This window comes from Cinclus cinclus, chromosome 2 (assembly GCF_963662255.1).
Source record: "Cinclus cinclus chromosome 2, bCinCin1.1, whole genome shotgun sequence".
Classification (NCBI taxonomy): Eukaryota; Metazoa; Chordata; class Aves; order Passeriformes; family Cinclidae; genus Cinclus; species Cinclus cinclus.
The window spans coordinates 116,648,827-116,671,418 of record NC_085047.1 but is presented as its reverse complement, the minus strand read 5'-3'; the positions used below and the strand labels follow the sequence as shown (position 1 = coordinate 116,671,418).

The following is a 22,592-nucleotide window of genomic DNA, read 5'->3' as shown; positions in this document are numbered from 1 at the left end:
CTGCTGCGCTAAGGAGCCGCCACGTTAATCGTGCTGCTAATTGCCAGGCAGGATCATCACGGATTATTAATCTGCCTCCCATCTTTGGACCTGGTGTTGTGAAGCTTTGAAGTGAATTCTTTCTCCAGTGCTTTTTCTCTTCAGGTGTTTTGTGTGCTGCTCTTCAGTCTCCTTGTGTCATAGAGGTCCTTGGAAGTTGCTGATGTTCTTTGCTGCGTAAAACCACTTAATAAAAGGCCTTTATTATTAAATAAAGATATTTCTAAGGTTCTAAGCGAGCTGCCTGCTGGTGAGAAGGACCATGTGCAGGAGAAGGGATTTTTTTATAGCGTAAACAAGCCTTTGCTGAGGGGGAAGTCGATGAATTTGGGGTTAAACCCCCATTTTTTGGTCCAGCAGAACCACAGAGTGTTTCCCACGATGGACAGTCAGTTCCATGAATTTTGTTGCCTGGCCTCCTCCCCCTGGGTGGGGCTGGTTGTGCTTCTGTCTTGCAGCAATGGGTTTATTTATTATTGCCTTGAGCTTAGGATGGCAAGTCTTGGAAAACTGAGTTTGGAATGACAGCTTTTTTTTTCTTCTTGTTATTTCCCTTAACTTATTTTTTCTGGTAAGATATTTGAATTTTGCTCCTGGAAATGGTAGAAGCCTTTTATTTAAAAAAGAAAAGAAAACAGAAAAGAAAAGGCTTTTTGAGAGTTTAATAGTACATTTTGGGAGACTGTTTTTATTTAAGTTTTTTTTAAATGGCTGATTTGATGCTATTCTCTGCCAAAGTTTAGGGGTTTGTTTTTGTTTTTGTTTTGTTGTTGTTGTTTAATTTTTTTATAATGATTTTTCCTGTTTAGCTTTTAGGGAAAGGAAACAGTGCGAGATTGTAAAAAATAAAAATGGCCTTCAGTATATTCCTTATATTGTGTATTTTTTACTTCTCCACTTGTGTGTTCCCTGATCCCAGAAGGGCCAAGATGAGACTTCTGATGAGAGTCATGAGCCCTGTAACCAAGGAGAGAAAAGGATTTATTTCCACGAGGTTACAGTGGAGGGGGCAGAGCCACCCAGGGAGCTCTGCCAGCACTTAAAAGATGCTTACAACTTTAAAACAGCTTTATTTTTTTTATATATCTATTTTTTTAAATCCTGAGATAGAGGAGGTGTTGGGAATTGCTCCCTTTCAGAGAACAGGAGACATGGAAGAAGCTGGAGTTGCCAAGCTCCAGCTTTCTCAAGGAAATCTTTGGATTTAGCATGTACAGAGAAGCAAATTACTCATCTGTTAATTTGGTATTCTGTATGTTCTGTGCCCTTAAATGTAATTGTTTTGAAAATAAAACTAACCTTGTTATGTGGTGTTAAAAGCAGACTTCTGTGCAATGTTTTAAAAATTTTTTTGTTTTTTTTTAAAGAAATGTTTGTATATAATTAAATGGTTTAATGTGCTTTAATTGGCCTAAGGTAAAGAGTAGTCCTAGAATGTAAAACATACATAATTAGAATTTCTGATTTCACTGTGAGATCTCTGAACTCTTGGGGTTGTTTTTTTTTTTGTTTGTTTTGGTTTTTTTTTTTTGTTTTGTTTTGTTTTTTTGCAAAGTGGTTTTGTTTTGTTTACAAAACACTTTTTCTCTTTGATTTCTTTCCTGGTGTTGGTTTCAAGGCATTTGCTTCACTTCTGTTCCAATCTTGAACTCATGGTATAGTGACATCTGGTGACACTTGGCATTCTCAGTTCCACTGTGTAAAGTCAGACACTTTGAGCAAAACTGGCGGTGAAATGACAATTCTGTGTCTAGGAATACACGCTTTTAAAATGAGGTGGTTATAAAAATAGTTGCTGTGCAAAATGTTAGTAGTCTTCTTCAAGAAGAAAGCAAAATTTTCTAATCTCACTCGAGCAGTCTCTTCATTCATCATCTTCTTTTTTAAAGCACAGTGTCAAAGTGATGCTGCTTTACCTTGTATCTCTGAGAAAAATGTTTTTTTAGATATCTGTGAAGTATTTTTGGGTTTTGTTGCTGTTGTATTTTTCTGCAGATTTTATATAAAATACCAGTTAATGAACTGCCTTTTTTCTGTTGGTTTTTTTAAACTCTCTAAAATGCATTTCAGACCAAAACCAAATGATATCATACAGCATTTGAAACCTGCCTTTTTCCTTGTCCCTTGGTTGTTTTTTTGGAAATAAGCCAAATGGGCATGTAGATAAGATCAGTATAATGGATCCAGGTCTCTTTTGGTAAAGTGTTATTTAAAGGTCTGTTAAGATCTTATGAGACAATATACTGAAAAAAAAAAATAAAAACCTTTACTGTAGTAGGAATATAGATTTAGAAGTGTTAATGAGATTAATACAGCTTAATTATATTGTAAGTTGCTACTGTCCTTAATGACAAGCTTTTTGTCATAGAAACGATGTGTGATAAATTAATTTTGGTCTAGTGTATAGAATTATCATATTGCTATCAATCTTTGAAGTAAATCTGATGCAAAATTTTCATAGTTAGCATTGCTGGCCCTGTGTATACTGTTCTTTGTATACTGTATGCATATTATTTTGCGTCCTGCATTAGTCTTCAAACTAAAACTCTTATTAGAGAGTATTTGGATACTTTCAGACTGTGTTTCTTGCAGTTTACATTCCTTTACCATAGCATTTTGTCCTGTCTCAAAAGTATTGTATGGAAATGTTTCAAACTTCTGTACAAAGTTTCAATAAAAATACAGAAAAATGAAAACAAAACAAACAAACAAACAAAAAAAAAAAACGAACACCAAACCGACCAACGCAGCAGAACAGAGATTTGTGGAGCTGTTTTGGAGTATTTTACTTTCAGAAAGCCCTGAGTCGTAGGTAAAGATGGTTCCTGCTTTTCCTGGTTGTTCCAAAGGCAAAGCCAAGCTGGGTTCTTTGAAACTCCAAGGAGAACTTGAGGATCCCAAATCCTGAGTTTGGTTTTGGGAGGTGGGACTGGGGTGGACTGGGCTGGGCACAGGGCACAAAGCAGGACTGAATCCCCCCCTTTAGCCAAGGAATCTGCTTGGGTACTGTGCAAAATTCCACTTTTTTTTGTTTTTTTTTTTTTTGGTTTTTTTTTTTTTTTTTTTTGGTTTTATCTTCAAAGGCCCTGTTCAGCTGCTGCTTAAGCAGTTCTTGAGTAGGACCAGCACCTTCTTATTGATTCTGGAGTTAAAACATCAGCACATTCTGTGAGCAGAGCCCCCAATCTCCCACTTCTTTCTCCTCATCCCTGTCCTCCCCATAAGGACACAATGAACTTGGGAATCACAAATTCCTTGTCCAGCGTTGGTGGTTCAGCAAGGAGAGGGACAAGCCTGGTGTTAAATTAGGGTTTCATGTTCCTCGGGAGGTGGGATGTTGGCAAAAACTTTGGCAAGGCTATTAAACCCAGAATTTCAGCTGCAGAGAAAAATGAATTAACCTAAATTTTTCATGTATTCTCTTCTTTTGCTGCTGTATTGTAGAAGAAAAATCGAAGTTTTGCTGTTGCTTGTCTCAAGGGGCGGGCAAGAAACATTTTTTTGAGTGGAAGCTTTGGATTTGGGATGAAAAATAAGCATTTTCCTGCCTTACAAATGTGGTTTGGATCTGTGATTTCCAGGAGGGAGCGTTTTCATGAGTTAACTATTAATTAACTGGTTCTGTAATTAGTTTATTAGGTGTTTGCTCAGTGAGCAGCTTTCCAGGTCAGTGATTCTCAAAGAGGTTCAAGCAGCCTCTTTGTCACCAGCTGGTTCTGTTTGTGTTGGCCAAGCCTCACTCCCCAGTTTCCTGCTTTTTTTTTTTGGGATTTCAGGTTCCTCTGGGTGTGGGGGCCTGGCCCAGGTGGGTTCTGGGCAGGATTTATGTGGAAAATCCCACGGAGATGGTGCCAATGAGGCCTTTTTGCTTTTTCCTGCAGGGAATGAATTCCCCTCCTGGGATGTGGCTGCCCCAGTTTCCCTGTGGATGTTCTGGTGCTGGGAAAGAGAAAGAGCCAGGAGGTTTTCACCTCTGGACCTTCTCTCTCCACTTTAATCAGGTTCTACTCAGGGATTTGCTTTTTGAGTGTTTTGGGCTTTATTTTTGAGGTGTTGGTGGAGTGATAGAAGATAATTCAGTTTATGATGTTTATAACCCTTTGTCAGCAGTGATTTTTAATATTTACCTGACCCCTGTTTGTGAGGCAGCTTTTTGTATCCCAGGATTGATCTGGCAGAATTTGAGTGAGGAATTGCCAAGATTCCCTCTTGACTTGGTGAAAACATTGAGACTTCCACCTTAAACCTTCTCCTCCAGAGCCAAGGATGCTCTGCAAAAGCGGGAGGATTTAAAAATTACAGCTGTGGTCCTCAAAATGTGCCGGGGAAGGATTTTTTACTCACCGTGTTCAGCTCTGCCTTTGTCCTGCCTCGTTGTCCTTGGGCAGCAGTGAGGATGTGCAGGATGGGCATCAGAGCTGCGTGTCCAGAGCCAGATCTGAGCCGTGAAAATATCTCACCTACAAGGGAGAGGTGGCTCACAGCAGTCTGGGTGGCCAAGGAGGCCACTGGCAGCAGGGCTGGGTGAGGAATTGTGTGTCCAGCAGGAGCAGGGCAGGGATTGTCCCTCTGTGCTGGCACTGAGAGACCCTCGAGGGCTGTGTCCAGTTGTGGCTCCTGCAGGAGAGCCCTGGAGGGGCTGGAGCGTGTCCAGGGCAGGGAACGGAGCTGGGGAAGGGGCTGGAGCCCCAGGAGGGGCTGAGGGAGCTGGGAAAGGGGCTGAGCCTGGAGAAAAGGAGGCTCAGGGGGGACCTTGTGGCTCTGCACAACTCCCTGACAGGAGGGGCAGGGCAAAAATGAGAGGAGATGGCCTCAAATGGCACCAGGGGAGGCTCAGGTTGGAGATTGGCAAAGAAAATTTCCCTGTCAGAGCGGCCAGGCCTTGGGATGAGCTGCCCAGGGAGGTTTGGAGTCACTGTCTGTGGGAGTGCTCAGGAGCAGTCTGGATGTGGCCCTTGGGGACAGGGTTTGGGGTGATGCTGCTGCTGCTGGGTGGCACTGGCTGATCCTGGAGAGAACGGCCTCAGGCTGGGCCAGGGCAGGCTCAGCTGGGACAGCAGCAGGAATTTCCCCATGGAAAGGGTGCTCAGGCCTTGGCAAGAGCTGCCCAGGGAGGTTTGCAGTGCCCATCCCTGCAGGTGTCACCTGGACGTGGCACTCAGTGCTCTGGGCTGGGGACAAGGTGGCCGTGGGGCACAGCTGGGACTCCGTGGGCTGGGAGGGCTTTGCCAGCCTCAGGGATTCCAGGATTCTCTGATTCTGGGGAATTGGCTGAGTTGCCACTTCAGCTCCTTCCAGAGCTGGGACAGGGACACCAACTGACCATGGGGACATCCCAGCCCCTGTGGGGTCGTGCCCAGTCTGTAAAACTGGGGAAGAAGCAGGAAGCAGGGGGGATGCTCCCTCCACATCTTTTGTTTTTGTTTTGTTTTCATTATTTTTCGCTTCCACTCTAAATTAAGCTTAATGAACATACAAAATAAACTTGATGTAATATATTCACATCATGGCAGGAACACAACTTGGAGCTCCCGGGGAGCTCTTTCTCAGCAAGTTTCCCATAAGGAGAATTTTGCAGTGTTACATTGATGCCCTTAGTAGAATATATTGTGGTCAGAAGAAAAGTTAAGAGTTTCTGGAGGTTTAAGGAAGGTGTTTAATTAATTCTGAGGTTTACCTGATTCTGAATTGATTCTGCTTGGAAGGTTGAGGACTCCCCCATCCCTGGCAGTGTCCCAGGCCAGGTTGGACACTGGGGCTGGAGCAACCTGGGACGGTGGAAGGTGTCCCTGTCATGGCAGGGGTGGCCCTGGGTGATCCCTAAAATCCCTCCCAACCCAAACCCTTCTGTGCTGTTGTGGCCAATTGTTACTTTAACTGTTTCTAGTAATAAACCATTGAAATTACCCTAAAATTGGAGGATTTGGTTGCTGTTTATTTCAGATTTAAAAGGCACCTTTTTAGGCTTCTTTTAGAAATTCTCAAGACTTTCAGTTCTCTAAAATGAAATAAAATCAGTGTTGGGATTGGTGTTTTAATTTAGCTGTGAGTCAGTATTTATAGAGTATTTGTATTCCTTAGATTTTCATTTAATTTCTTCTGTAATTTCCTTTGATCTCAAAAGTTAAGTTAAAATTTAAAAAGATCCATCATAGAATTTAGATTCTTTGAAGAAGAAAGGTGGATTTGGGAACAGAAGAGTTCAAGCATCACTTTGAGTTTAAAAGTTTCTGCTTCCTCTGCATCCAGGTCCATGGGCTTCACATTCACATCTGGTTCTTTGTCTTACACACCATTCAAATGCTAATTAAAATCTGTTTTGAGGAAGGGGTGTTAATTTTAATTCAGAAGTAATTTTGATCACTTCCCCCCAGGTTATTTTTGGCGATGTGCCTGCTTTAACTTTCTATTTGCCATTTCTGGACTGGCATCTTCTGCTTTTGTATATTCCTTCAGTGTGGGATGGGAACATGGAAAGGATGTCATGGTCAGGAGAACCTGGCCTTTCCCATTTGTCCCTTATGGTGTCTTGGGAAAATTGTTCTGTTGTAGTGACAGAAACCTCTGTCCTTGCATCCAGCTGTTCCTAAATTGATCCAGGTCTGGGGCTCCAAGGGTGTAGAAATGTTGGAATGAGCCCAGAGGAGGCCATGGAGCTGCTCCTCTCCTCTGGAGCCAGGCTGGGAGAGCTGGGGGTGCTCACCTGGGCAGGAGAAGGATCCAGGGAGAGCTCCGAGCCCCTGGCAGGGCCTGAAGGGGCTCCAGGAGAGCTGGACAGGGACTGGGGACAAGGCATGGAGGGACAGGACACAGGGAATGGCTTCAAAGTAGGATTGGATGGGATACTGGGAATCAGGAATTGTTCCCTGGCAGGGGCTGGGATGGAATTCCCAGATTTGCTGTGGCTGCCCCTGGATCCCTGGAATGTTCAGTTCCAGGTTGGACATTGGGGCTGGGAGCAGCCTGGGACAGTGGGAGGTGTCCCTGCCATGGCAGGGGTGGCACTGGGTGGGATTTGAGGTCCCTCCCAACCCAAATCAGTCTGGGATCCCTCCCCAGCCCTGAACTTCCAGGCAGGTTTTGGGAGTCCTCCCATTTTCACTGCTCAATTTCCAGCCAGCCAGCTCCAGCACAGCCCATTTTTCCCAGGGTTTCAGCACAGCTCCCACATCTTCTGTTTCCTTGGAATGCTGCATTTATCTGGATGTTGATATTTCCTGACTGCCCAGAATAGTTGTACCTGAAATGGGGCTGCTGCTCTGGGTTCTGCATGCTTTTACAGTAAATGCAGGGGTTTTAATTGTTTTCACTAATAATTTATAACATTTTATTAAGTAGTCAATAGCTAGACAGCAAGGAAATGGTTTTTCCCCTTAGTTTAGCTGCTTGGAATTGCAGCTTCCTCCTAAAGATGGATTTTACCTTCTTTGATTCCCACCTCAGTAAATAATCCCAGACCAACCTTTTGTAACTGCTGAGGAACCAAAAAAAGACATAATTTTATCCTGCTGTTACTACATAGGAGGGATAATCAAGCAATTGGGATGGAGTTATTCTTGTTTAAAATTTGGGATGTGCCCCCTGGCTTTAAATGCTTCCTCTTGGGCTGAGCAAGTGGCCAGAACTTGAGAACTAGCCCCAAAACTCCTGAGGATTAGTTTTTTGCTTCCTTTTCTTTCTCCAAAGATTCTTCTTGGAGGAGCTTTTGGTGGTTGGCAAAGCTTTTTTCATAGTCACTGCTGGATTTTCTGTCCCTTGGACTTTCCTTAGGGAAATGAGAGGGAAAAAGGAGCAGAGGAGCTGAGTCCTTTCACCCAGCTCTGGTTCCAGGTGGGTGGCTCCTCATTTTTCAGGAGGCACCAGCATTCCAAAGGCTTTATTTCCACGTTTGCTTTGTCTCCAGGCTGCTCTTTGAGCATCATGGTTGATGATCATGCCTGAAGCCACTTTGCCACCAGAGAATTCCCTTTTTTTTTTTTTTCCCAGTTCCCCTTTCTTTATACCCTCCCCAGTTGCCAGGTGAGTCCTGTGGGACTGACAGGACCCATGGGAGCACTTTAATTCCTTCTGATACACGACATCCCCTCAGGACAGGGTGCTTGGTGCTGCTTTGATGATTCTTTTGGGCATTTGTGCCTTTAATCCTGGGGGGAAGGGATGGGGTGCCCAAGCTGTGCATGGAACAGCTTCCTACCCTTGGGTGGGATTGAGCTGAGCTGACAGACCTGTGAGGAGAGAGGGAGAGGCCAGAATCACAGAACTGCTGAAGTAGGAGACCTTTAGGATGAGATGCAGTCCAATCATGGACCAGCCCCAGTGGTGTGCTCACCTTTAAACCACATCCTCAGGGGCCACAACCCCACATTTCTGGGACAAAACCAAAAGACGTGGAGGGAGCATCCCCCCTGCTTCCTGCTTCTTCCCCAGTTTTACAGACTGGGCACGACCCCACAGGGGCTGGGATGTCCCCATGGTCAGTTGGTGTCCCTGTCCCAGCTCTGGAAGGAGCTGAAGTGGCAACTCAGCCAATTCCCCAGAATCAGAGAATCCTGGAATCCCTGAGGCTGGCAAAGCCCTCCCAGCCCACGGAGTCCCAGCTGTGCCCCACGGCCACCTTGTCCCCAGCCCAGAGCACTGAGTGCCACGTCCAGGTGACACCTGCAGGGATGGGCACTGCAAACCTCCCTGGGCAGCTCTTGCCAAGGCCTGAGCACCCTTTCCATGGGGAAATTCCTGCTGCTGTCCCAGCTGAGCCTGCCCTGGCCCAGCCTGAGGCCGTTCCCTCTGCTCCTGTCCCTGTTCCCTGGAGCAGAGCCCGACCCCCCCTGGCTGTCCCCTCCTGTCAGGGAGTTGTGCAGAGCCACAAGGTCCCCCCTGAGCCTCCTTTTCTCCAGGCTCAGCCCCTTTCCCAGCTCCCTCAGCCCCTCCTGGGGCTCCAGCCCCTTCCCCAGCTCCGTTCCCTGCCCTGGACACGCTCCAGCCCCTCCAGGGCTCTCCTGCAGGAGACAGAACCAGACAAAGCTTTGGAAATGGGGCCAACCAGAGATGGGGACAAAGTCTCAGGGTGTCCCATCACCTGTGGCTGGTTTGACACCTGGGGCTATGTTTGACTTGGTGGGAACTGTGTAGATAACATTTCTTCTGGGCAGGTCTAAAATACATGGAGGTGCAGGAGTGGGGAATTTGGATCTGTGGACAAAAGTCCTTTGGTTCCTTCTTCCAAAGGCCCTCACCTGAGGGTGCCCCTGTGTGTTCCTGGCTGTCCCTGTGTGTCCTTGGGTGTCCCTGTCTGTCTCTGTGTGTCCCTGGCTGTCCCTGGGTGTCCTTGGGTGTCCCTGTCTGTCTGTCTGTCTGTCCCTGTGTGTCCCTGTGTGCAGGGAGGGGCAGAGCAGCCCCAGGCTCTGCTCCATCACATTGTCCCATTGTCCAGGGACTGAGCCCAGCAATTCCCCTGCACAGGAGACACAACTTCTGCCCTGGGCAGGGACCAGAGAGGGGCTGGAGTCTCCTCCCTGGGGATATTCCAGAACATCCACAATGCTGTGCCCTGGGCTCTGGGGTGATCCCAGCTGAGCCCTGGCATCCAGCCTGGCCCCTCCCAGGATTCTGCACCTTTCCAGGGCAAGGTGACAACCTGTGACCCACTGATGTGGCCCAAGGTCACTGCCAAAGTTCACCAGGGCTGAGACCAGCTGGGAATGGCTCTGGTTTGCCAGTGGGGGCAGGAGGGGTGTCCAGAGCTGGAATTCCAGACCAGCCCATCCATGCTCTTTGAGCTCTTCCTCGTCCCCTCTGGAGCAGCAGCTCCCATTGTCTCCTCTTCCCTCCCCACGTCTGTGGGACTGGAATTAGAGCTGGGCTCTGGGACTGGAATTAGTGCTGGCTGTTGAGGAAAAAATGTTGTGGCTCCTGAGGTGGGAGCCAGGCAGGCCCATTTCCTCTGTCCCCAAGTGGGCTGGCTCTGAGGCAAACCAAGGAACCTGTGTCTGTGGATCTCTTGGTTAGCAGAGTTCAGCTTATTTTTAGTTTGGGTGATGGCTTTAGGCGAGCCAGGATAAACCATGGCAATTTTGGGAGAGGGAGAATGAGAGGGATTATAGTGACAAGCTTTCCAACCCAACAATTAGTTGATGTTTTCAGAGTATGGCCACAAGTGGGGAAGGCTGCAAATTTTACAATCCTGAATGTAGAAATCTGTGGCTTTCTTTTCTTGTTCTTTCTCTCTGGTTTTGTTTTTAAATACATGGGGCTCAAAGGTTTGGCTTCGTTGTGTTCAGAAATTGCACCTCAGGTTGGCCTTGCAGCCACTCAGGGAATGTGCTGATCCCTGGGCATGTGGAAAAGAGACAAAAAGCTTCTGTGTCATTTGGGGGGTGAGGGATGGAGGGCAGGGAGTTTACCCAACAATATTTAATTTAATTTAATTTAAATCTGCATGGAGGTTAAGAAGGGTTTGTCAGGCAGGACCTCATTGCTCTCCACAGCTCCCTGAAATGAGGTTGTGGAATGGGCACAGAGCTCCAGCAGCCTTTGGACAACACTGCCAGGGGCAGAATGGGATTGTTGGGGGGTGTGCAGGGCCAGGAGCTGGGTCAGTGATCCCTGTGGGTCCCTTCCAGCCCAGGATATTCCAAGGTTCTCTAAGTGTTGCACACATGCAGTGTAAATGACAGTAGAAATTAACGTGGTGCTAATTGTTGTCTTCATATCAAGCCATGGATTTGTGTTTTCCCCACGCTGTTCACTTTAAAGATTAATTAACAACAATGGTGCAAGGTCCCCAAAACTGTTCCAAACCCATCATTTTCCTTTGCTAGGAATATTGACTTTTCCCAGGCTCAGACCAAGTGATTCCAGGTGAGTCAAATCCATGAACTCATTTTCTTTTTGCTGTGGCCTGACTTGGAAATAGCAGGAAATTTTACAGAGGAATAAAAATTCTCTCCCTAATGCTTCCACTTTGTCTTCTTGGGTTGCAGCACCAAGTGCTGAGCTGTGCAAGTGCAGGTGTCCTTTCTACCACATAAAAGAACCAGATTTCTATGAATTTCTCACTTTCCTTCCTTTCTTTTCCAGCCTGAGACAGCTGCTGTGCTCAAACGCACCATTGAGGCTCTGATGGAGAGAGGAGCCATCGTGAGGAACCTGGAAAATCTCGGGGAGAGGTCTCTGCCTTACAAAATCTCCAAGCACAAGGAGCGCCACAAGAGAGGAGGGTACGTGGTGATGCCTTTTCCTTAAACCCTGCCAGTGCTGCTCCTGGAAAATGGACATCAGAGCAACCTTTGCTCTTCCTGGGGCTTTTTTTTTTTTTTTTTTTTTTTGGGTTGCAGGTTGGGACCTGGGAGGGCTCAGTGTGTGTGTGTCCTGCTTGGAGTGTTTTGTGTGTTTTATTCTGAGTGGTGTCAGTTTTGTCTTGGTTTCCAGTTGTGGCTCAGGCCTATAGAACTTTCCCCGACATAAACAGTATTATTACTTTTTTTAAATAACTATTTTTAGGCAGTTTCTTGATAAAAGCTGAACTTAATCTGCTGGTTTGGCAGGATGGGTTCCTTTCCTCCAGTGTTAATTATCAAGTTTAGGTGCCCTGTAAGACTTGGTTGTGTTTCTGATACAGTTTTTGGGTTTGATAAAGTCCAGAATCATGGAATGGTTTGGGATGGGAGAGATTTTAAGGCTCATCTTGTTCCACCCAGTGCCATGGCAGGGACAGCTCCCACTGTCCCAGGCTGCTCCAGCCCCAGTGTCCAACCTGGAACTGAACATTCCAGGGATCCAGGGGCAGCCACAGCTGCTCTGGGAATTCCAGCCCAGCCCCTGCCAGGGAACAATTGCTAATTCCCAGTATCCCATCCAGTCCTACTTTGAAGCCATTCCCTGTGTCCTGTCCCTCCATGCCTTGTCCCCAGTCCCTGTCCAGCTCTCCTGGAGCCCCTTCAGGCCCTGCCAGGGGCTCGGAGCTCTCCCTGGATCCTTCTCCTGCCCAGGTGAGCACCCCCAGCTCTCCCAGCCCCTCAGTTAAGGATGTTTGAGGTACTCCTGTGTGTTACAGAAACACAAGAAATGGGAATTAACACTGAGCTGCCCCACAGTGCAGAGGGAGGTGCCGTGGCTTCCAGCCCCTGCCCAGGGTGGTTTTGCTCCTTGAGGCCACCTCTGAAATGGCTGCTGCCTCTCCCAAAGCCTGGAGATGTTGCTAAGCAACCCCGGGTGCTGGGGCTGCCTAATCCAAATAACAATTATAACAATTAACGAGCTCTTCCCCATCCTGCAGCGATGAACAGGAGCTTGGCCAGCCCTGCTTTTCCTTGGGGAGCTCTGGGGAAGCTGAGGGGACTCCAGAGCTGTGAAGTCCTGCTTGCACCAACTCTCTAGGGGCCATTCCTGGGTTCATTCCCTGTTCTGAGCACCTCGTGGTGCTCCTGCCAAATGGGAATGGTGAGAGCTTCCAGGGCAAGGGGGAAACTCCAGCACACTCCTGTTCCATCAGCCTGGTGAGGAGAAACTTCAGGGAGACCTCAGAGCCCTTCCAGAACCTTAAGGAACACCTTAAAGAAGGAGGAAATGGAACTTTTCTCCAAGAACATCTAGTGACAAACAGGGGAATGGGTTGTTCCCACTGCCAGAGGGCAGTGTTAGATGGGATACTGGGAGGAATTCCTCCCTGTGGAGGTGATGGGGCCCTGGCACAGATCCCCTGGGGAAATGGCTTCTCTTCATCTCTTCTCCAAAGTTCTGGAGATGCTGGTTCCTGTCTTCTGTTAAAGAACCCAAAACCTGCCCTGCAGAAGTGTTGCCACCCAAGCCAAAATCTGTCATCCAACCACTCCTCTACCCAAAATCAGTGGGATTTCATCCCTCTACCTCAGCTCCCCACTGGTACAAGGAGAGAAACACCAGCTCCTTGTTCTGCCCTTGGAAAATACTTTAATGTTTTTAAAATGTGTCTGCTCCGACAGCAGGGTGAGGTAATCACTAATTCTATCTTGAGACAAGAATTTCTCAGCTCCCATGGGCATGCAACAGGATTTCATCCTACGTTGCAAAACTGGCAGGGTCAAGCCATGGTTGGGGGAAAAAAATATCCCATATGGAGCAGGAGAGCAAAACATGGGGACATGGCAGGGACAGGGAGAGCAAAGGCATGGGGACAGTGGCCCTGTCTGAGGTGGAGTCAGGGACTGGTTTGGGTTTGGAGGGACCTCAAATCCCACCCAGTGCCACCCCTGCCATGGCAGGGACACCTTCCCCTGTCCCAGGCTGCTCCCAGCCCCAATGTCCAACCTGGAACTGAACATTCCAGGGATCCAGGGGCAGCCACAGCAAATCTGGGAATTCCATCCCTGCCAGGGAACAATTCCTCATTCCCAGTATCCCATGCAATGCTGCTCTGAAGCCATTCCCTGTGTCCTGTCCCTCCATCCCTTGGCAATTGTCTCTCTCCATGTTTCCTGCAGCTCCTCCAGGCCCTGCAAGGCCACCCTGAGCTCAGCCCAAAGCTTCTCCTGTGCAGGTGAACAATGCCAGCTCTGCCAGCCTTTCCTCCCAGCACAGCTGCTCCATCCCTCTGCTCATCCTGCTGCCTCCTCTGGGCTCTCTCCAGCAGCTCCAGCTCCTCCCTGTGCTGGGATCCAGGCCTGGGGCAGGATCCAGGTGAGCTCTCACCTGAGTGAGGGGGCTCAGGGATACAATCCCAATCCCAATCCCAATCCCTTTCTCGATCCCACACTGGACACGGGGGGCTCTGGGCTGGGGCAGGTCCTGTTCTCACCCCCAGCACTTCCAAATCCTTCTCCCAGAGATCTTTGAGCAAACCCCTCCTGTGTGCAGAGCTCTCAGGTGTATTTTACGTGCTGAGTAAAACAAGGGTTTAGTAACCAAGAATTGCAACCTTCAAACAGGAAACCGTCAGATCAAAGCCTCCTCCTCCACCTCCCAGGTCAGATGTCCCCAAATATTTCTCAGTCCCTCTTCCTGCCCTTGGATCTGTGTCCCTGGATGTGACAGGAGCCTCCCCTGCATTCCCTGGTTTGTTGAAAGGGAGAAGGGATAGAGAGAGGTGCTACAGGAAATGGTTCAGTGCCTTTCCTTGGGATCTCAAATTCCAGAGCCATGGGATCCTACAGAGGCAGGCAGCTGGCAGTGGCTGCACCTGGGAATTCCACAAATTGTATTCCTGGGGATTTTCCTGTGGAATTTGCAGCTCCATGGACAGGCGGTGTGGACTGCATTCAGTATTTTATGTGGGAAAATAAACCATTCAGGAAATCAAACATTATCCATCAATAGGAAGTGATAAGTCAGTTTTGGAGCCAGTATAAAATCAAACCAGCTGTAAAAAATAATATTTTTTTTTCAGTAGGACAAAGTTAAAAAGAAAATAAACAGCTTTTCCATATAGCTCCCTAAACTCCTGGATTTACCATGAAATCCTGGAATCTTTTCTCCCAGCCACTTTCTAACTCTCCTGTGTCCCTTTTGGAGCAGGTTGGTATAGAGTGGGACATTGGATAATCCAGAATATTTCACCTTTCCTTAGTCTTGGTTTATTTGGAATTAATTTAAGAGGCTTCTGTGAGAATTCAAATGAGTGTCTGGGGGGAGCATCTTGAATCTTCCAAAGCTTTTAATTTTTTTAGTTTATTTTTTTAAAATTTTTGTCTGACTCTTAGAGCTTTAACTGATTTATTTTCCTATAGAATGTAGTTAGTTAGAGATTTGGGATGAGCACTCAATCCATTATTTCCTTGGGCCTCCTGGCTGGTGAATTATATGAAAATTAATCTAATATAATGATACAAAAATAAATGGAATGGGGGCTTGGACTAAGCTGGGCTGGTGAAAGGCTCCCTGCCCATAAATTGATCTTTTAACTTCCCTCCCAACCCAAACCATTCCATGATTTTCAGGGCAAAGCTTGTGCAGGTTTTGGTGGTGATTTTAGAGACAGGGAGAAAGTTGAAGTAGAAAATACAAATTCATAAGTCAGCAGGAGGGATGGTTTGTCCTTAAAAAAGGGATTTTTTTTTTTTTCCCCTGAGTTCTGGAGCACTCCTTCATCACCTGGGATATTGTGGCAATAAAGTGCATTACAGGTATGTTACAAACTTAACAATATCCGAGAGACTTGACAGGGAAGAGGAATTTTCTGGCAAATGCTGTGTAAAACAGATTTCTCCAAGCCTGCCATGGGAGATTGGGGCCCTCAGCTGTCACTGGCAGGAGTTTTACTCTCCTGAAGACCTCAGATCCCACAAACAATGGGATTATTCCCTCTCAGGAGATTCTGCTCATTGAGGAGGTGTTAAAATTTAGGTTTTATGCATCTCTCTGGGCATCTTCCTCCTTTTGTTTTATTTCTTTTTGGGAGACCTAATATTGACAGTTTTTGCCTGCAGGTCATTATAAAAATTGAGTTTTGGGAATTGTGTGGCTGCATCTAAAGAATCAAACTTTTCAGTCCCTGATTTACTCATCTTTATACTGAATTAGCCACTCATTCACATTTATTTCATTCATAGTGGAACACAAATATTTCGGTTTTTAAGCATTTCAGAGAACGATTTGGAATTGTAACAATTCATCTGGTGGGTGAATAAAATGTGACAAGGTTCCAGGTACAGAAATTTAGGTGAGGCTTTGAGCCCGACTTGCCCACGACCCTGGCTGTGAAAAAACAGGGGAAGAATGTATTTAAATAAAGATTCCCAACCTTTCTCTCCTGCTGGGCAACAGATTTTGTGCCAAGTATTTCTTTTACTCGCCACTACTTGTTATTAATGAGCTGCATTTAAATTGCTTTTAAGGTGTTTTTTGGTTGCAGGTGTGTTTGTGCCTGGCACAAACAAAACCAAACTGATTGAAATAAAGGTGTGTGCCAGCCTTTGAATTGGAGGAATGTTCAGCTCTGGCTCTGTTTGCTGTTTGAGATGCTCCAGAACCACTGAATCCTTCTCCAGGATGGGGCTGGCTGAGGACAGCAGGGCAGATTCCAACTGGTTGTAAAGTGTGAGTAGCACACTGGGGGTGGCACTTTGTGGTTCCCTGTTTGCTCTGTCCCTGAATAGAAAAATAAATAAAACAGGATTTACGCATTCCTTTGGGAAGGTGATGGCTCCAAGGATTTGCAGATCAGGATTCTGTGGAATTGCAGGAGCTGGGATGGGGGAGTGGAGGAGGAACTTGGAATACTGAGGGTTGGAATTTCAGAGTTTTTAGTGTTTTTTAGCCCCCTCCAATGTTGTTTCCATTCTTATTTTATTATTTTTTTCTGGAGTAAAGGTGATGGCTCTCAGCCTGTTCAGGGTCTGGGAACTGATGGAGCACCAGGACCTTTCCTTCTCCTTGGTTTTGGGATGTGTGGGATTCCCTCTGTTAAATCTGCTTGTAACACGGGAATGTTTTACACCTTTCTCCCCACATTTTTATCATTTCATGCACTTTGTTTTACTGAGTTGCACATTTGGAAGTGCCCCAGGCCAGGCTGGACACTGGGTTTGGAGCAGCCTGGGACAGTGGAAGGTGTCCCTGCCATGGCAGGGCTGGCACTGGATGAGTTTCAATTCCCTTCCAATCCAAACCATTCCATGATTTATGAGTCCTCCAGCAAAACCCTGATTATTCATAACAATTTCCATGTTCTATTTGCCAGTTTTCCATTGCCTTGTTGTTTTTTGTTTTTTCCTTGCTTTCAATTTTGATTTTGAAAAGATGGCAGTTTTGTTATTTGCTTGCTTTGCCTCTTCATCTTTTTGTTTTGTTCTTCACTCCCAGTTGTCTCCTCAGCCCCCGTGTTCTCTGAAATAGCAAACCCAGGGCTTGCTTTTGTTCTTGTTGAACTGCATTTTGGGAATTTATCAGGAATTATCATCTAAAAATTGCATTTTGGGAATTTATCAGGAATTATCATCTAAAAATTGCATTTTGGGAATTTATCAGGAATTTGTCATCCAAAAATTGCATTTGGGGAATTTATCAGGAATTATCATCCAAAAATTGCATTTGAGGAATTTATCAGGAATTATCCTCCAATCTGGGGAGTTTATCCGGAATTTATCATCCAAAAATTGCATTTTGGGAATTTATCAGGAATTATCCTCCAATCTGGGGAGTTTATCAGGAATTTATCATCCAAAAATTGCATTTTGGGAATTTATCAGGAATTATCATCCAAAAATTGCATTTGGGGAATTTATCAGGAATTATCCTCCAATCTGGGGAGTTTATCAGGAATTTATCATCCAAAAATTGCATTTTGGGAATTTATCAGAAATTATCATCCAATCTGGGGCATTTATCAGGAATTTATCGTCCAAAAATTGCATTTTGGGAATTTATCAGGAATTATCAGCCAGGAATTTAATTTTGGGAGTTTATCAGCAGTTATCACCCCAGAATTGCATTTGGGGAGTTCATCAGGAATTATCGTGAAGTCTGGCCAATTTATCAGGAATTATCATCCAAAAATTGCATTTTGGGAATTTATCAGGAATTTGTCATCCAAAAATTGCATTTGGGGAATTTATCAGGAATTATCCTCCAATCTGGGGAGTTTATCAGGAATTTATCATCCAAAAATTGCATTTTGGGAATTTATCAGGAATTATCATCCAAAAATTGCATTTGGGGAATTTATCAGGAATTATCCTCCAATCTGGGGAGTTTATCAGGAATTTATCATCCAAAAATTGCATTTTGGGAATTTATCAGAAATTATCATCCAATCTGGGGAGTTTATCAGGAGTTTATCGTCCAAAAATTGCATTTTGGGAATTTATCAGGAATTATCCTCCAATCTGGGGCGTTTATCAGGAATTATCATCCAATTTGGGGATCTGATCAGGAATTATCACCCAAGAACTGCATTTTGGGGAGTTTATCTTCACCCGTGCCCGGGGGATTTTCTGTAGGAGGTGAATTCCTGTGTCCCTGAGGATCAAGGGATACACAAGAGCATCCAGGGGGGTCAGGAGGCAGAAATTCCAGGTTGGAAATTCCTTTCCTGCCCAGGAAAGGCTCTTGTTTCCAGAGCTGAAGCCAGCAGGAATGGATGGTTATGGACGGGAATAATCCAGTCATTGCCCATGGAGTCATGGGATGGGAAGATCTTGAAGATCACTCTCCCAGGTTCCTCCAAGCCCCATCCCAGCTGGACATTTCCAAGGATGAGGAATCCACAGCCTCTCTGGACACCCCCTTTTTCTTTCTTTTTTTTTTCTTTTTTTTTTTGGGCTCTTGTGGAAACATTTCCATGGAAATTCCGTTAACACGTTCAGGCTTTGCCTCTTCCCACAAAGCAGCTGAGCTTAGGAAGTTGCACAATTCATTTTTCAACCTCCTTGCTTGTGGCAGGGTGAAATTTTCCACGTGGATGGGAGAGGTTGAAGTGCCCTCTGATCCGTTTGATTGCCTTGATTTGTGAGGCTGAAATAATGGTTACCTGTCAGGATTGTTCTCTGGAGCGTTCACAGGTTTGGACAACCCTCTCCCCACCCTTTATTGAACCCAAATTACGCAGATTTAAAGGGTTTTATTCTCTTGGCCTCACTCAAGTCAAGTCTCTTGATGCTTTTCATGGCTCTTGAAGACCAAAGAGGGCAAAACAAAAAACAGATCAAAGGAGCTGCAATTTTTCCATACTTAATCCCCTCCAAAATAAATTGAAACCTAATGCACAAACCAACTTCTTGTTGCTGTTTGGATTTTGGAACATCTTGAGCTGTTTGGGCAAAAAGGTGTCCTGGCTCTGCAGTGCACTTGGAGGAGAACAAAAGCAGCTGGAATATTTGTGGATTTATGCACATTTGAAGTATTTTCTGCTCAATTGATTGTCTTCTTCCACTAGATGGGGCTTTCTTCATTGATGAGTTGAACCTTAATTACTTAGCCTTCAGAGTCTTTTCCCGTGTAAGTGTGAATGTGGCCCAGGGATCAAAGCTCTGAAATGTTTTGGGATGGTTTCTTTCCTTTCCACCTCACCTGTGGAAATGCGCTTTGGAATTTGGGTGCTTTTCAGAGGGCCTTGAGCGAAGCTGGTGATGTGGAGGCACCAGAATCCCCCAAATCCTGTGACACCCTTGTGCAAGCTCCTTGGTTGAGTGTGGTGGCCACTGGGCTTGGTGAGGTGGCAACCAGCCACCATTTGAACGGGGGGAGGGGTTAAATTAAAATTTTAATCTTTATCTTTTCTTAATTATCTTTAAATTTTAAATTTAATTGGGCTTTAGCACCAATAGTGCAGTGGTGGACAAGGTGTGAGCATCAGGCACAGCTGGGACTCGATGGCTTTGAAGGTGTTTTCCAACCTTAATGATTCCATGGAAACATCTTCCCATGATTTAATTAGCTGAACAGCAAGTGCCTGTGGATGGAATTTGGGAAATGCCATTCCCGGGGCTGTGGATGTATTTCCCCCCCCCCCCCCCAGGCTCTCTGGGGATCATCCCCACCATTGCTGTGCCACAGTTTGGTCACTAAAATCCAACTTCTGGGTTTGATCTGGTCCTTCCCAGATTTTCAAGGAACTTCCACTGCCATGTTTTCAAAAGCCAAAGGCAACACTCGTCCTGGTCCTTCTGACAATCCTGATCATGGACTTGCCCTGCTGAGGAGGGGCAAAGTAAATTCCCTTATTTCCGTGGTCCTAAAAATTAAAGATTAAGCTAGCAAAGAAAGCAATTATTTTTGTGAAATTACCTTAATGAGGACAACGTGGAGCTTTCCTCCAGATGTTCCCTGCTCCTTTCACCTCTGCTCTTCCTCAGAACTTTTTCTTTCCTTTGGATCTTCCACCTCCACACAGGGAAACGTTTTGGGGCCAAAACCTTGGGACCCCAAAGCCTCTTCCAAGCCACTGCTCCCCTTGGCTCACAGTTGTATTCCAGGAGGATTTCAATGGGAATTTTCATCCAGGTTCCTTCAAGTCCTACCCTGGCCATCCAAAAGCAACAGATTTGAGCATCCTTAGGACTGAAGGTTCAAACAGTTTCTGACTTGAATGTGGTAAATTTGAGAAATGAAACCTGGCTCTTTTTCTTTCCTCTTTTTTTTCTTTCTTTTTATTTCCTTCATGTGCAAAGGCATGTCCTCCTTTATTTGAGACCATCTCATGTTCAAATTTTTTTTTGGGGGAGTTAATGTATTGTTTTAATGTGTTCCAGTCTGCTCTCCTGCATTTAAATCATCCTTGTGTTTGCAGTCAAGCAGGAGGACAGAAATAACTGTGGGCTCATGGTGAATCAGTGGAATTTTCCTGCATTTCTCCCCTGGTGACTCCTAGAGAGCACAAATGCTTTTTTGCATTTCTCTTTGCAAGAACGAGGTGGTTTCCCTGCTGCATTCCTGTGTTTTTCCCTGGCTTTGTCTCGCTGGGATTTGGGGTTGTTTACTCCACAAACAGCAGCGTTGTGGGGTCAGAGATCACTGCCTGCAGTGAAGGTTTGAGGGTTTAAAAACCCCCGTGGCAGATGATTTCAGTGTGGAGATTTGAGGGGAAGGGGTTCAGATCTCCTCAGGGATTTCATTGTCCATTGTGTTGCTCATTGTTTTTCCAGCCTTTCTTTCTTTCCTGAAGAAATCCAAGTTTTTTTGGTTTTTTGTTTTTTTTTCCCACGCTGCTTCTTTCTCCCTCCTCTATTTTTTTTTTTAATTTTTTTTTTTTTAAAAGCCAATCTTGCTCACGTTGGAGAGGCCTGGTTGTTTTTGAAACGCCACCTTGTTCCCAGTGCCTGCAGTTTTGATAAAATACCTTTTCCTGCGAGGAGTCAGAAAGATCTGCTGGAACAGCTCATCCTCCCTTCCCCCCTGCTTCTCCTTGGCTTATCAACAGTGCGTCAGTGGAAATTTCCACCCTTTGCTAATGGCAGAGAAAGCACGAAGTTGCAAAGCAGCCTTTGGAAGGAAGGAGAAAAAACCAAAAAAAACAACAACAACAAAAAAAAAAAAAAACAAAACAAACAAACAAAAAAAAAAAACAAAAAAAAAAAACCAAAACAAACAAACAAAAAAAAAACCAAAAAACCAAAAAACAGAAAACAACCGTTTTAGGAGCACAATGAAAAGCAGCAGATGAGAGCTGGGCAGAAATGGAATTAAATTCTGCCTGAAAAGCAGGGATGGCAGTGGGATCAGTGCGAGGGAAGGGGGCAGGAATCACCAGCTGGAATTCTTCCCCCCGTCCTCCTCCCTGGTAGGGGAGAGGATCTGGAAGGCTGCTTCCCAAGGAGGAGAGTTCAAGTGGCATCTGCTAAATTCACCAGTGCTCTGTGATGGCTTTACCAGAGAATTCCCCCGGGTTTCAGGGGGGTGCATCCTCAGCTCCTGCTGGGCTGCGCTTCCAGAAAACTGGAAAATGGTTCCAGTCCCTAAACTCCAACGCTGGTGGCATCTCTGTGTTCTGGAGCCCACAGACCAGTGGGCAGTGATTTTCCCAAAAACCACATTTTGTTGCTGTGGGGCAGAGTTGCTCCAAATCCCTGGGCAGGTGATTCCTGTGGCTCAGGTACCCCGAGCTGGGGTGGGCTGGCACTGCTCCCTTGGCCTCAGGCACAGCCCATTCCAGCTGGGCACCTCTCCTGGAGGACCCTGCCCCAGCACTAGGGTTTCCATGTGGGGCTTTTTACCCTCCTACCCCTCCCATCAAGAATTCTGGAAAGGTTTTAGGGATGAGTTGAGGCTCTTAGGTGGATGCTGGGGTGAGATCAGGGTGCTGGCTGAGGAAAAGTGTTGTTCCCATGTTTTCCAGGGCTGGATTCTGCAATCCAGCAGCGCTGCCTGAGTCATCCCTGGCCCCACGGGGCTCTTGGGGTGCAATATTTGGGATGTGATGCAAACAAATGAACCCAGTGCAGCCTGAAGGACACGAGCAGGGCTTGTTCACAGCCCCACCTCCAGTATTTCCCCTTCAGATTCCCTGTTCCCTTCTGGTCTTGGGGACTTTCCCTCCAGGACCACCTTTGTGAACATGGGATGCTCCTGCTGTAGTTGACTTTGGAAGAATCCAAAATTCCTGCAGAGCAAAGTCCCCTCTGTCGGGGCAGTTTGGAGGTGACACTGGGATGTCTGATCTGCTTGGATAACATGCCTTCATTTACAGGATGGCACTTCTGGGTTGTGTGGTGCTCCATGGGAAGGTGGGCTTGGAGAACTGTGGAATTCTGGAATGGTTTGGGTTGGAAGGGAACTTAAAACCCATCCATGGAATGGTTGGGGTTGTCAGGGACACCTTCCCCTGTCCCAGGCTGCTCCAGCCCCAGTGTCCAACCTGGAACTGAACATTCCAGGGATCCAGGGGCAGCCACAGCAAATCTGGGAATTCCATCCCAGCCCCTGCCCACCCTCCCAGTTCCTAATTCCCAACAGCCCATCCAGCCCTTCTCCTGTGAAATGCTGTGAATGAACCAGCACTGCCAAATAAAGCTGGAACCAGAACTTTTTAAATCACTTTCTCTGGTTTGGAGAGACAATTGCCAAGGGATGGAGGGACAGGACACAGGGAATGGCTTCCCACTGCCAGAGGGCAGGGCTGGATGGGATTTTGGGAATTAGGAATTGAT

General features: G+C 46.1%; 1 protein-coding gene across 1 annotated transcript in view; it reads left to right on the top strand.

The window, feature by feature from the left end:
- Nucleotides 1-22,592, top strand: part of MRPS6 (mitochondrial ribosomal protein S6) — a 43,640-nt gene that overhangs the window by 19,145 nt on the left and 1,903 nt on the right. Inside the window, exon 2 of the mRNA XM_062515244.1 lies at nucleotides 11,116-11,255. Within this exon, the coding sequence (XP_062371228.1) occupies nucleotides 11,116-11,255 (140 nt within the window). The remainder of the gene's footprint in view (nucleotides 1-11,115; nucleotides 11,256-22,592) is intronic.